At 40.2% G+C, this 14,465-nt stretch overlaps 1 protein-coding gene across 1 annotated transcript in view; it reads right to left on the bottom strand.

The window, feature by feature from the left end:
• The window catches only part of LOC108419124 (plasma membrane calcium-transporting ATPase 1-like), a 39,991-nt gene extending 31,764 nt beyond the window's left edge, over nucleotides 1-8,227 (bottom strand). Inside the window, exons 1-2 of the mRNA XM_017690241.2 lie at nucleotides 8,166-8,227; nucleotides 427-869 (exon numbers count right to left, since the gene is read on the bottom strand). Coding sequence (XP_017545730.2) covers nucleotides 427-616 — 190 coding nt within the window. The 5' untranslated portion in view covers nucleotides 617-869; nucleotides 8,166-8,227. The remainder of the gene's footprint in view (nucleotides 1-426; nucleotides 870-8,165) is intronic.
• Between the last annotated feature and the right edge of the window lie 6,238 nt (nucleotides 8,228-14,465).

Below are 14,465 nucleotides of genomic sequence, written 5' to 3'. Positions count from 1 at the left end.
AAAAGTTTGTTAGCCACTATGCTACACAAACATTATTATGAACACACAAATGTGAATCAGCATGTCACACATAGAAAGTGACCCTTAACATCACAGAGTATATTTGGCTTCAGTGGAGAGCACATGGCAAACATCAATGTGAATATTTCCCATCTCACAATGGCCAGGAAACCACAACTTTTTTCATCATACACTATCTGTCTAAAAGTATTTGAGTGCGGCATTATTTACTCCCCCCCCACACGGTTCCATCTCCTTAAATCTAAAAAAAAACAAAAAACAACTGCATATCGTGATGCATATTCATGTTTTGTAACTTGAGTGTTACATTTTTGTCCTTTTGCCCACCTCAAGCTGACACTCCATGGAACGTGGAGCACCAGCAGAAATCACAGCTTCACAACCTAAAAAAGGGTCTATATTTACCTTCTGTGGGGGAAGATTTTAACCTGGAGCAGAGTCCCTGAACATCTCCATAACACTCCTGGATTCTCTGTAATCCCTCTGGCCCTCTGAGCTCCATGAGCGATCGCAGCTCTTTGAGTGTGCAGCCAAAATCGGCATCGTGGTTGGCGTCTGCCTTGTATTTGGACCCGCGGAAAGAGTTTCGGGCCATGTCTCCTCTGCAGCACACCACACAACAGCAGAGAACAGGCTCCCCTCAGGGAACGCAAAATCTTCAGTGGCAAAATCCAGAATTTCCCATAAAACTGCTAATTACTCAGGGCTGCAGAAAACAACATTCCAAGAGGCAAACTGGATGCATGTAAACAGCTATGTCCATCCAATGCACCCGCGTGTGGTTCTTCATCTTGGTTTGATCAAGTTTAGTGAAGATCCAAATTGTTCAGGTGCACTTCAAGCTACATCTGAAAGGGAAGCAGACACAGTTACTGACTTCCTGCATTTCTGAAAATTATACATTTGACTTTTTTTTTTCCCATTCATCCTTTTAGCAAAATAAGTCCTGTTTGGTTGTATTGAGAGCAGTGCAGTACATGAAACAATTAGAAAGAAAAATCATAGTACTCCCAGTTTTAACAGCATTTTAGTTTATGTAGCTAATGTATATAATATCTAAGCACTACTTGCATTGCCCTGGCACCCCTACTAAAAATCTCTGTATAAGTCACGTAAAAATGTGTCTCTCTTCACAATACAGGATATATTTGTGTGCAATCACCCTGCTTTCTAAAGTCCTATATACTCACCAACAATATTTTTTTTGGACGAATTGATAGCGCAACAGGAATTCTGTCTTGGTATTTATGACTTTGAGAAGTTGACATTAATGCACAAGGTCTTAGTCCACTTCAAATTATAGCAAATAGCCTCTACAATCTAAAATATAATTGACTGTAACCTTCTGTCTGCATCACTCAAACCAAATCATGGAGCATTGTGCTTCCAGCAGAAACAGCAACAGGAAGGGAAACCATGGTCAATCAATGCAGGAGTCATATCAAACAGTATGTCAACTATCTTTAGGGGAGAAGTGAATGAGCATGTGAAGTGACAGTCGACTTTTCCACTGAACCTTCAGAGGCAAAATCTGCCAAGACCATTTAAGACACGCAAGGCTAAAATTAGTTCCATTACATAAAACAGAGCCTTCTCTTCTAAATGTGACTGGCTTGAGGCGACGTACGCAAACCTGATTCAGATTCGGAGTTCTGTTCCAAAAAGTTGCAAGAAATCTTAAGACAGACACAGCGGTCAGTGATAACTAAAGTCAACTCAAAAGGTCACAGCCATCACACTAAGTTGCGCAATACAGAAGATTATGACGTCCCTCCTTGTTTGTACTATAGTAGAGGTTAACAAACGCTACTGTACAACATAACCTCTTGACTTAATTTACTCATTATTTCAGCATTGAAGCATTTGACTATTACTATATTAACAAATGACCCAATCCTTGTCCACTTAAATGAACTTCATTCAAACATCTATCTGGGATATCCAAACAAAGAGTTTGCAGTCAAAAGGTCAGGAGAGTTTGATTGTTCTATTTAACGACACAGAGAGATACTCACACGGCAGCTTTATATATCCGTTCCTGCAGCAGGAGACGGCCAGAAAAGATGGCAGCTAAGCCAGTCCAGTCAGTGAGAGCTCTTAAAACCTCCAGAGACACACCTGTCACTCCAAAGGCCCTCCGACATTACTTCACATCACACTAGGGCAAACGCTAGACTAACCACTCAAGGACTAGTGCTTCACATTAATGAAAATAATTTGACCTTCAGCGTGCAGTCTTGCAGCGCAGTCTTCATCAGAGGAAAAAGCTTGCTAAATGATTAGTGCAGGAAAGCCTCTTGCTTAATCTAATTAGGCAACCTGTGGCTGCTTCTGCATCTCTGCGCACAGTCGATAAAGTCCAGTTGCAGAGTTGAGACAGCGTATCGCATGTGTGTATATGTCGACATATTAGGGCTGAACAAGATACTGATTATTAATTATAATGTTAACCTGCAATACTAATGACAAGGCTGCAATACGTAAACAAGCACTTTATATAAATCACAATATTTTATTGTGGGCATCCTGATCAATGTCTGATGTTACTGACGAGTGTTTCTGTGGGTGTGTTCATAAATCTGGAGGTATTCTGATCATATTGTGCAACCCCAGTACATATATGCCATTGCATATGCAGTAGGGAACACACTTTTAATGCACAATTGAAGGGTTTAGCTCAAAAGGGCATTATAGACCACATCAATTTGAACAAAAATCCATCCATCCATTTTCTAAGCCGCTCCGGGGGGGGGCTCCATTGCAACGAATTTTTACGCTGAAAACATAGGGAACTAAAATCAGTGTAAATGCTGTATTTCTTTGTACTTTATCAGGGAAGGTCTCTGACTAAGGTATGATATAATATATATATATAATTCTCTAATATTGTTTTGCCCTGCCTGCTGGTACACAGTGATGTAATCAAAACTCAGAAGACATTTAAGAGGCAGAGCAAAAGCCATTGCACTTCAAATAACGATTACGGAATTCTGTAATTACTTGATATGACCAATTTAGCTTAGGATGACCAGGGACATAAAGTAACAAGTAAAAAAAAATCCAATATAGGTTTCATGTTATCCTTAGGACACAGGAAAAAGAAGAAAATACATATCCTGTAGGCTGCCTTTGAACTTCTTTCTTCTGGTTCATGTCTTAACTTAGGCTACCACAGGAAGTCTTTTTTTTAAGCATAAAGTGCTCTTTTAAACAAAACTGGTGCTCAGATTTGGATACTTTAGTGATAACAGCCAAGCTATTATTCAGTGTTGTAATAGAACAGTCCACCACAGGAAGTTAACCACAACGGACTCAATGTTTTGTGAACCCATATATTTGTATTGCAACTGTATTAGGTTTTATGTAGTTATGTTACTGTTTATCAGGATAATTCATGTTCTATTTACTGATCAGACAGACACACACACAAATTTACCAAGAATCTCATCATCAAGAGTTACACATTAAAGCTGTACAGCTATATTTAGTTGTCCAATTCTTATTATATACGCAGACTGGGAGAACAGCACGACTGAGTGTGCAGTGCTCTAAAGCGCTGCCACTGAGCAGCAGCTGGATGGCACAGGGCTCTCAGCAGGACTGTTTATCATTCATGGTGTCATTCCTGTGTGCACTTCTCTAAATGTTCACTGGCTCTGAGCAAATCATCAAAATGTCAAAAGTGGCAGCATTAGCAGCTGAGTGACAGCGCCAGGTTAACAAGCTGCCTGCATGTCACAGCAGTGGAATATCAAAATGAACGCATCTCCTCGTGCATGACAACCTGCTCCACTGATCACAGTTCAAAGGTGAAAGTTCTTACAGTGCTGTGCAAAAGTCAGACACCACTCTTCCTTTAGCTTCTGGTCAAAACTACGATTCAGTACAAATCATTCATTTCTTCTGATGTTTCTGAAGAGAATAGATATTAAATCAATTTATCAAGAAGGAAGAAAAGAAAAGAAAAAAAAGACAGGAGTTTCCAAAACTGGAATCTAGAAAATGATTAAGAGTTACAGAAACAACTGTGCAAGACCTGATAGACGACCAAAGCCATCAGATAAACAGCACTCAAAGCTTTCATCTTTGAGAGAGACAAGAAACATCAAGGTCCTCTCCGGCTTCAGATCTGAAAGCCAGTTGTTTGTCCATCTCTCCACTGTGAAAAGACAATTCAGAGCTGTAGGTCTGAAAGTCAAGAAGGAGTTACTGACAAATCAAGAAAATACACAAATCAAGCAAAGAAGCTGCTGGTGTTCCCAGAACAATGGACCACCCCAGAGTCCAGAGTCCTCAACATCAGTGGTTGTGTTTGGGATTATTTGGATCATAATAAGCAGAAAATGCAACAAACATCCAAGACTGAACTTTTGAGGTGTGGAAAAATATCCCTGCAGATGCTCTGAAAAACAAAGCAAGCCTTCTAAAAATGGGAACTGTAATAAAGATAAAATAAAGGAAAAAGGTTTTCTGCTTTTTCCTGATCTTGAAAAATAAATAACATGTATTTAATGGCTGCTTTGACTGGGTGGTCTCTGACTTTTGCATAGTAACCCTGTACAGGTCTGTGAATGGAGGCTAGTGGTTTTACCCCCTAGGAGAAATCAGCAGTACATGTGATAGGCATAGTTTAGCTTAACAGAGCCATGTTTCCACAGAGCCGGCTCAGACGGAACATGAAACCATTGCAAGGAACACACGAGGCAAAGTCAAAATCATATGACCCATACTTAACACTGTTTCATTTCGCTGACTCACAAAATATGATATGTAGCAGACTGGACAGCGCATCCATGGCGGCTGTACAATCTGAGGATAAAAAAGCTAACATGACGGAAGCTTAAAAGGTCAAGATGCTTCTCACTACGCGCGCACACACACACACGCTCAGTCTGCTCTTATTATAATCTAAATTAAAGTAATTTTTTCCTTTTCTTATTTAACAAGGGTGTACGGGGGGGTTAGTTTATAATAAGTTTAGTGATTTTTCCCCAGGTGCTTCTTATGAATCAGTTTTACTATGCCTAATGTTTTCTATTCTATGGTTTACTAAAAACAAGAAAAATCCCTTTTAGCTCTTTTTGAGGCTAACATATGTAAGGAACAAGGAGATTTTAGTTCATGAAGCATAAATAACCATTTAACCACTTAAAATCTGAGGCTTATAACATACTAAGGCTTATTTTTCGATAACTACACTGACATCCATGCAAACCAACTGAGATATGTTTAGTTAATAGAAGTGTGTAGTAAACCTTTGGACTTGAGGATGGAGGCTGGACATTTAAGGGAGTAAACCTGCAAGAACCAACTTGATGATTTGAATTAAATATAAATCGAAACAATGTTCAGTAAATCGTTAATAAATTTACACATTCATTTATGTAATGTATGCGCTCTTTAAATATATATCATACCAAGTTCATTTGTCTGGTAATAAAAACCCCTAAGAAGGTTCTTTTGACGAACAGCTCCTAAAACAAAAACGCTGACTTACTTTGCTCTGCTTTAAGCTTTTGTTAGAATGATCAGCTGAGCTTTATTTTACTGCACAAGAAGATTATTTTTACCTAAAAATCAAATTTTGCCATGGAGCCGCACAACAGGGCAGTAAAAGAGCCAGATGTTGCCGACCCCTGTCCTAAACTCTAGAAGAAAGTCCAGAGGTTAAACTGCAAGCTGTGAGGCACAATGTACTGGGCCTCTTGTTTCCTCTTACTGTATGCAATTCATGTTATTTTATTTAGGTCATGGTATTTTATGTAATGCTTTATCTGCCTTATTTCTATCCATTATATTTTCTTAAAGGGTTTCCACTGAGTTTCCAAAATTTCTAAATCATTAAGATGAAGGTCATTCAGACTGGTTTGATGAGAGATGCTCCATTCCAGAGAAACCTTTGGAGTGAGAAGTGTTTACAGTGGTGGTGACAGAAAACAGACATCTGCAGAGTTTAATGTCTCAAAAGCTACCTCAGCGAATTAATGAATAATAATGAAATGGTTATACTTGCACTATGAACATCATGAGCCCTGGACCCTATCGCTGAAGGTAAAGACTAGGTATGCTTCTATTCAATGCATCATTTCGCATCAAACCATTCTCAATGACTTTTACAGAGACAGAGGATTACAATGATTGAATTAAGCAGAAATGGAGAGAAAAAAAAAGAAAAAAAATTGGAAATTCCATTTTAAAAAGTATTAAAGAATTTTTATTTTCCAATGATATACTGTATTATAATGTATTATAACGATCATTTATTAATAATTACTGCTGTGCACCTGGTTTAACCCCACAACTAGCCTTTTGTCTCTTATTTTAGCAGCAATATCCAAAGAATTTTTGGTTAAGTAAATAATTTCCCCCTGTAAGATTTAGTGAAATCCAGATCACAGCACAGAGAAATCTACATTTCCCCACAAACAGAAACACCTTCGCTGCCTTACTGAAGAGTCTTTTAAGCCAGAGCAAAACGTTCCCCTCATGTACCAAATATGACGCAAGCACAAAAGGGCCAGAGTAGTTTTGGATTATATTAAGCCAAAGGGGGGGGGGGGGGTTGGGGGGGAGAGAGAGAGAGAGAGAGAGAGAGAGAGAGAGAGAGAGAGAGAGAGAGAGAGAGAGAGAGAGAGAGAGAGAGAGAGACACACACAGACAGACAGACAGACAGACAGACACAGAGAGAGAGAGAGAGAGAGAGAGAGAGAGAGAGAGAGAGAGAGAGAGAGAGAGAGAGAGAGAGAGAGAGAGAGAGAGAGAGAGAGAGAGAGAGAGAGAGACAGACAGACAGACAGACAGACAGACAGACAGACAGACAGACAGAGAGAGAGAGAGAGAGAGAGAGAGAGAGAGAGAGAGAGAGAGAGAGAGAGAGAGAGAGAGAGAGAGAGAGAGAGAGAGAGAGAGAGAGAGAGAGAGAGAGAGAGAGAGAGAGATGGCTAAACTGTTTCCAAACCATTAAAAAAAAAAAAGTGTTTAACATTTACAACATTTAGAAGTGCAAAATAGGACTGTCCAGCACCGATATCATATCCTGGACAGCTGGTCTGACACCTGGAGCTCTGTCTACGAATCAGAGAGCTAAAGCTGGTGTATACTCTTCCAAACAGCCTGAGAGCGATTAATGGAGCTTTGTACCCACATATAAGTCACAGCAGTGATACCAGCATAATTTAAAGTGTGAAAATGCATTACAGTACAAACACCCTTTAATAAATACTAACCGAAATATCTGCATGCAGTTCTCTAAGAAAGGCCCTGCAGTGGTGAAGAACATGCAGGTCTACCATGCTAAATTTAAAGTGCAGTGCATTTCTAATGATCTCACAGGACTAACTTAACACCTTCTCTTCTCAGTACTTCACACATCTTGTGATGCTGAGCGGTGCGGTCTGCGCATGCGCGACAGGTTCAGCTAAAGTCAAAATCCTGCAAAATAATAAAACAGAAAAACTCGGGCAGGGCAGAGCCAATAGATTTATAGTGCATATATTCATAATGCATCTTCATATTTTAAATAAAATGTAGCATTTAACAAGCACCCATTTATAATATTGTAGCATGCATTTACTACAAATCAACTTGCATCAATGCATTTCATTGGTTTCATAAGCGAACGACAAAGATTATAGCACCGACATTCCAGACGAACAATGACACCTGGTTAGCTTGCTATGGTTTAATATCTGCTCTAATCTTAATAGCAAACAAGTTAAGAACAGCTGGCTCCTAATGCCTCGCCATCAGATTATTCTTTTTGTTGGTTATCTAACGAGTGCCTAAATTTCATGAGGTTAAGCCAAGAGACGCAAACAAACGAGATTATTTAATAATAGTTATCAAAATAACTTGGATGTAAGTAACTGTATGTGTCCTATGTTGTCCAGTTTGATAACACAGAGGGTTTTTACAGCAAAGAAACTAGCTTAGCTTATCGTTCACAGACAGGCACTAACGTTACTCCAAACGGCTTCACAGCCTTTAACACGCACGTGGAAGTCCGCGTAAAAGAAAGACGAGGCGTTATAGAACAACAAACAGGGTTTGTCGTAGACAGAAAGAATGAAGAAGCATCTGTCTGGTTAATTCAAGGCACCATATTAAAAGCAACCCACCCCCCTAAAAACGTAATTTCTACTCACTTTTAGCCGTGGACGGTCTCCCCATCCTCTTGTCATCACTTTATCCCTCTGCACTCTACAACTCCATCTGGAAAACCCCGCCCACACCGGAGAGCGTTGACGTCACGTGGGAGGGTCTTTGGGATTTAACTCGCGTTCTGATTGGCTCGCCCTCCTCCCAGGTACAGGTGTCAGCCTGTGACGCAGCAGCTGCCGTTTTCAGGACCAGAGCAATCTAATTACTGCAAAATAAGAGCAGGTAAAGCAGCACGGGTGCTGAGAGGAAACTGCACAGCTAGTACATTATGGCTTTTTATTTGGGAAACCATTTCTGGAAAGAAACGGAACAATAATATGGAGCATTGTTATTGTAAAAAAAGGCTTTTCCCTTCATTCCAAGTACCTGGTACCATTTGTACAGTATTAACTTCTCCAAAAATGCCATCATGTGCTTATGAAAGATAAAGGAAAATAAGGGACGGCTTACGCAGAGGTCCAAGGCCCCGTCTGTTCAGAGCTTGTGGGCAATAAAAGGAAATGTGGTGAATCTGCATCAGGACTATTTGTTTCTCTTTTCTGGGAATCCCTGCCGATATCAAAGGTCATGTCTGGTCTAACAACGCAGAGTAATCTCAAAATCTTCTTACGCACACATCATACAATGCATTGACGTGCAGGATTTTTCCATGCATTGAAAATATGTGCTAATAATAGCCACACTACGTTTTGTTAGATGGTTTTGTTTTGTTCTCATTACCCAGACAATGTATTTTTGGCATAAGTAAATGTTGTCTTTATAGGCAGTGTATTTATGCATTTATGGATAACATACTCATTGTGGCACTGTCTGATTGGTCTGACTACTATATGAGCCATGCAGTGCAAGTATGCCATTAATCAACTACCACTTTTGGCAGAAACATCTTTGCCGTTGCTGAAGAGGTTGTTGAGGGAAATGATCCTGATCCCCAGATGTGCCAGATATGATGTAACTACAGGGCTAGAGCTTTTGTGTGTGTGTGTGTGTGTGTGTGTGTATGTGTGTGTGTGTCTGTCTGTGCCCAGTGTTAGTCATCTATCTCAAATATTCTTTGATGCTCATCACAATTTTGAGATTGTAGGTGTGTTTCTTATTTACAGCTCCAAGCACAAAATATTTCCATAGGTAAAGTACTGTGCAAAATCAGAGACCATCCTCCATTTATTTTATTACCTGTCAAAAGTGCCATTGAGTGCAAGAACACAAAATTATTAACAGAAATGTGACTGCTACACATTCAGAAATAAAGGTAGTAAACTGTCTCTGGGGCAGTGCCCCTCTTGTCATTGGGGTGGTACCCTCAAGGGTACATCTCAGTACCTTTAGGCAGGGAACATAACTGCACCATAAACCACTGAAATTTTAGCTGTATTTGTTCCGCACACCCCGTCCCGTCTCCAGACTTTTTATTTTATTGTTCTGTTAAACATTCGGTTATGAAAAGGTCCAAATACATACTTTTTGCCTGGGAAAAAAAACCTTATTTAAGGTACACAACTGGACTTTAAATCTACTGTTGTACATCTGAGGGAGTGTTTACATTGTTTGCACCCTGATGAACAAAAATGTACCTACACAGATCCTTTATTTCTAACAGTGTAAGAACCATACAGAACCTGGTAGACCACCAAAACTGTTCCCATCAGATATACAGCACTTAAAACCTTTATCTTTGAGAGAGAGGAGAAAATAAAGCTGTATGCTTGCTTCAGATAACAAACTTAGTGTCTGTTATTACTGGAAATTCAATAAACAAAAGCTGGTCTTATTATGATAAGAAGCAATTTAATGCTAAAAAGAGCAGTTTAATAATAAAAAAAAAAAACACTTCAGATGAACAAAAGGACAAAATCCATTTCCATTTAGCCATTTAACTTCTGGCCTTTTCCATTATTTGCAGTATAAAACTGAGCTTTGAGTAGGTTTGCTCTGTGTGTGATGCGTGCTCTCAAGACTCGAGTCAGTGATTCTTTGACACACATGTAGAGCAGGTGCTGCTGTTCATGTTTGATCAGGAGTGGAAACTGATGTGATGTGCCTCTGTTGTCTCTCACACGCTGGCACGCGAGGCGCTTAACTCCACTGCTCTGTCTCAGGGATGGTAGAGAGCATGACCTCGCTTAAACAGGATTAGCTATAAATAGTGCTGCCTATCCGCTCGGCTGCAGCGTGGCCGCAGCTCAGCTGCTGACTGATCCTCGCTCTGCGGCCTGTGGGGCTAAAGCCACTGCCCACCTAGCCCTCCACAGACATGGACCAACCACTCCCACTGCATCGTCCAAGCCCCCCCACCCCATTGTTCTCACATACAATAAAGGCCAGTACTACACATAGCAATAAAGAGATTCATCAGCTACCCCCGCCCCACCATACCGGGCAAAGTTACAACCCTGAGGGAAAAGAGTGACATAATGGCAAAAATACAAAGCAATATGCGCAGGCTGACAGAACTGTACATGTGCATACATACAAACACATGCATACTTTTCTATGGCCCCAGCCACCAGAGGGCCCTGCGAGCATGATTACGGATGGAGTAATGGTTCATCTGAACTGGATTTTGCTTGCCACTGTTTAACTTAAAATATTTATTTGATTGATTAAACCAGTTAATTGCTTGTTACTATATTAAGACCTTTTTTATGCAGAACCCACTAAGCAATTGCAATCTACAGTGGCGACTATATGAACACTTTTATTGTGGAACTATTGGTAAACTTTACTGTAGTTTTTTTTTAAATAATTAAATAAAATAATAAATAATGTTCTCTCTGATCTCTATTGTTAACAAACAGATGGTAGACTCAATGTGTGGAGAAAGCCTGAACTCCAACCGGAGTGCTGTGAAGCACAGAGGAGGAAACATCAAAGTCTGGAGCTGTTTTTCTTACAGTGACATCGGTGAGCTTGTGTTCACTGATAGGATCATGAACGCTGAAATGTAAAAGAGTATTTCGGATATAAACCTGCAGAATAATAAAGTTCTGAGACACAGCAGATGGTTCCTGAAAGAATATTTGACAAAGACAAAGAGAAAATGACAGCCTTGGAGTGGCCTGTTTAAAGCTGCCACTTGGTTTGGCACACAATAACATAATAATAATAATAATAATAATAATAATAATAATAATAATAATAATAATATAGAGAGAGAATTTTTACATTGGTGGCAGCTCAAAGTCCTTTACATACAGTTGATAATGATTAAACAGATAAATATCAAAGAGACATAGAATTTGAACTAAAGGCTAAGCTATAGAGCTACATTTTTATTTGTTTCTTAAAAGTGAGCCCTGAGCTTGACTGAGCAATAAAAGGTGGAATTGAGTTCCACAGTTTAGAAGCAGAATAACTGAAAGAGTTTCTCTGTGTTTTCTGTATTTTTGTGTTTGCAAATGGTCAGTATCTAAACTCATGTGTTGAAACATAAACAAATAGACCCTGTGATATAAGCAGGCGCTTTATGGTCATTTAGAGCCTTAAAAACTAGTAGCAGAACTTGTTGCATCTGTGCATCACCCTGAGATAGAAAAAGCTAAACTTTAGCAACATTCCTCAAATGACAAAATGCTTTTTTTGTGTCTGTGTTTACATGCAGGATAAAACAGAGCTCAGAGTCTAAGCTCAAACCCAGGTTTCGTACTTCTGTTATGCAACTTATGTTCTTAAAGTTAAGTGATACTTTATTAATCCCACAAACTGGGAAATACCACCTCCGCATTTAACCCATCTGTGAAGTGAAATACCACATACACACTAGTGAATAGACACACACACTAGGGGCAGTGAGCACACTTACCCGGAGCGGTGGGCAGCCCTATCCACGGCACCCGGGGAACAATTGGGGGTTAGGTGTCTTTCTCAAGGACACCTCAGTCATGTGCTGTCGGCCCTGGGGATTGAACCAGCAACCTTCCGGTCACAGGGCCAGTTCCCTAACCTCCAGCCCACAACTGCCCCCAAGCATTCTTCTCTGAGTTTTAGTACCGAGGATCAGTGTTTCAGTTTTTTGTGACTTAGTTGTAGAAAATTTGTGGCAAACACTGAGAAATTAATACATTTTTGATTTCTTTTACAGAGTCATTTCTGATTGTTGGAGTAGGTCCTTCAGTTCATTAATTTTTCTTAATGTTATAATAATGTTAATGAAATATATTTGCATGACCTACAAAACCACAAGTGGTTTCCACATCACACTTATAGACATGGTTTTATTGTGTTTAAATGGTCACAGTTGTATATATATTGTGCATTCTTACAGTCCTGTTAAAACTTTGTCTTTTCCGAAATTCTGTAAAGCTGCTTTGTGACAACATCCGTTGTAAAAAGTGCTATACAAATAAATTTGATTTGATATATAAGGTGAGAAATACAGGGGTCCTGGAGGTCCCTGAAAATAAACTTATTATAAAGGTATGCAATTCATTAGGGAAAAATTGGACGGTGTAACTGTTGGGAGTGAGGAGGTGGACACATGTGCTGAGGTAAGCAACATTTATTAAGGGCAAATCTAGGCTCATAGTCAAGCCTGTCCAGGGTAAAACATCCAACACGGAGAGCAGGAGGGACAGACATGACGAAATGAACACTGAATCAAACACCAAACACCACGAGAATACAATACATCAACAATCCAGACAGTTCAGACAAAGAGCAGTCAAGACAAAGGGCAAACACAGGGCTAAATACAACAGGGCCAACAAGGGATCATAAGACACAGGTGGAAACACGGGTGGAGACAATCGGGGCGGAGTAACCAAAACAAGGGGACGGACTAGGAAACCAAAACAAATGCACATGGAAGATCAAAATGTAAACAAAAAGTACATGGACCAGACTGGGAGGGGCCAATCAGTAGGTAGGTAGCGCTGTCGCCTCACAGAAAGAAGGGCCTGGGTTTAATTCCCTGGCTGGGTGACCAGTGTCCTTTCTGTGTGGAGTTTGCATGTTCTCCTCATGTCTGTGTAGATTTCCTCCCACAGTCCAAAGATGTGTGGTTAGGCATACATTTTGACATGCTACGTTGCCCCTAGGTGTGAGTGAATGTGTATGTATGTCTGCCTTGCGATGGACTGGTGACCTGTCCAGGGTGTTTCCTGCCTTCTGTCCAATGGGACAGCTGAGATAGGCTCCAGCTCCTCCCACGACCCTGAAGGAGAAGCAGCTTAGAAAATTGTGTGTGGGTTCTTCAAGGGTTTTTGCATGATTAAAGGGTTCTTTGCATCATTAAAGCGTTCTTCAGATTGATGGAGAATATGGTTTATATAGTTCTAAAAAGGGTTCTATAGCATGTGACATAAAAGGGCAGTTGTGGGCTGGAAGTTAGGGAACCAGCCCTTGTGATTGGAAGGTCACCGGTTCAATGCCCTCAGCTGACAGTCTGTGACTGAGGTGCCCTTGAGCAAGGCACCTAACCCCAATTGCTCCCCGTGTCCCGTGGATAGGGCTGCCCACCGCTCCGGGCAAGTGCGCTCACTGTTCACTAGTGTGCATGCATGTGAGTATTTCACTGTAAGGATGGATTAACTGCGGAGGTCTAAGTCCACAGTTGGCAAAATGGTTCTAAAGAATTATTTTTGGTGCTATATAGAACCCTTTTTAAAAAGCTTCTCTAAAGAACCATCTACAGCACATTCTCCACAAATCTGAAGTACCCTTTCACAATGCAAATAACCCTTTTATCTTGCAAAGCATACTTTGAGTGGTCATGGTTCTATATAGAACAAATTTCTTTACTAAAGAAGAACCATCACTTTTTAAAAGTACCTACAGTCTGCGAGCTTCTATCTTTAGTATTCCTACCTAACTAGTGATGCTGCACTGGTCTGCTTCAGGGTGGTGCTTTAGCAGCTTGTTTCACCCAGTTGGTCCTTCATAGCCTAGCAACAGTGACTATGTCCTGAATACCTCTGAAAAACTGTACACCTGAAAACTTGCCCAATTTTGCAAGAGATTGTTGTAAAGAATTAATTGTCACCTATTTATCAAAAGCAAATACATTAAAAGATACATTAAAATTACATTTCACAGCCATCTTTGTGGAGAGGCATGAATTGTTTTTACAGCAAGGGGTTCTGACCCATTTCACCCCTCATTGCTCATTGGCAGCTCAACACAGAGTCACACAGAGAGTGTAGAGAGAGTGAGAGTGTCCTTATAAATCTGGTAATGAGTTGAGTTACAAAATCAAATATTTTACTTCAGTAAATGTATCAATAATATCCAAGTCAATTTCCATTGCGCCTGCTGAATGGCCACTAGATATCCTGCAGGTTAGGTAT

The sequence above is a fragment of the Pygocentrus nattereri genome, chromosome 8 (assembly GCF_015220715.1).
Source record: "Pygocentrus nattereri isolate fPygNat1 chromosome 8, fPygNat1.pri, whole genome shotgun sequence".
Lineage (NCBI taxonomy): Eukaryota > Metazoa > Chordata > Actinopteri > Characiformes > Serrasalmidae > Pygocentrus > Pygocentrus nattereri.
Note: the sequence above shows the minus strand (reverse complement) of the source record. Positions and strands in the feature narration are given on the sequence as shown.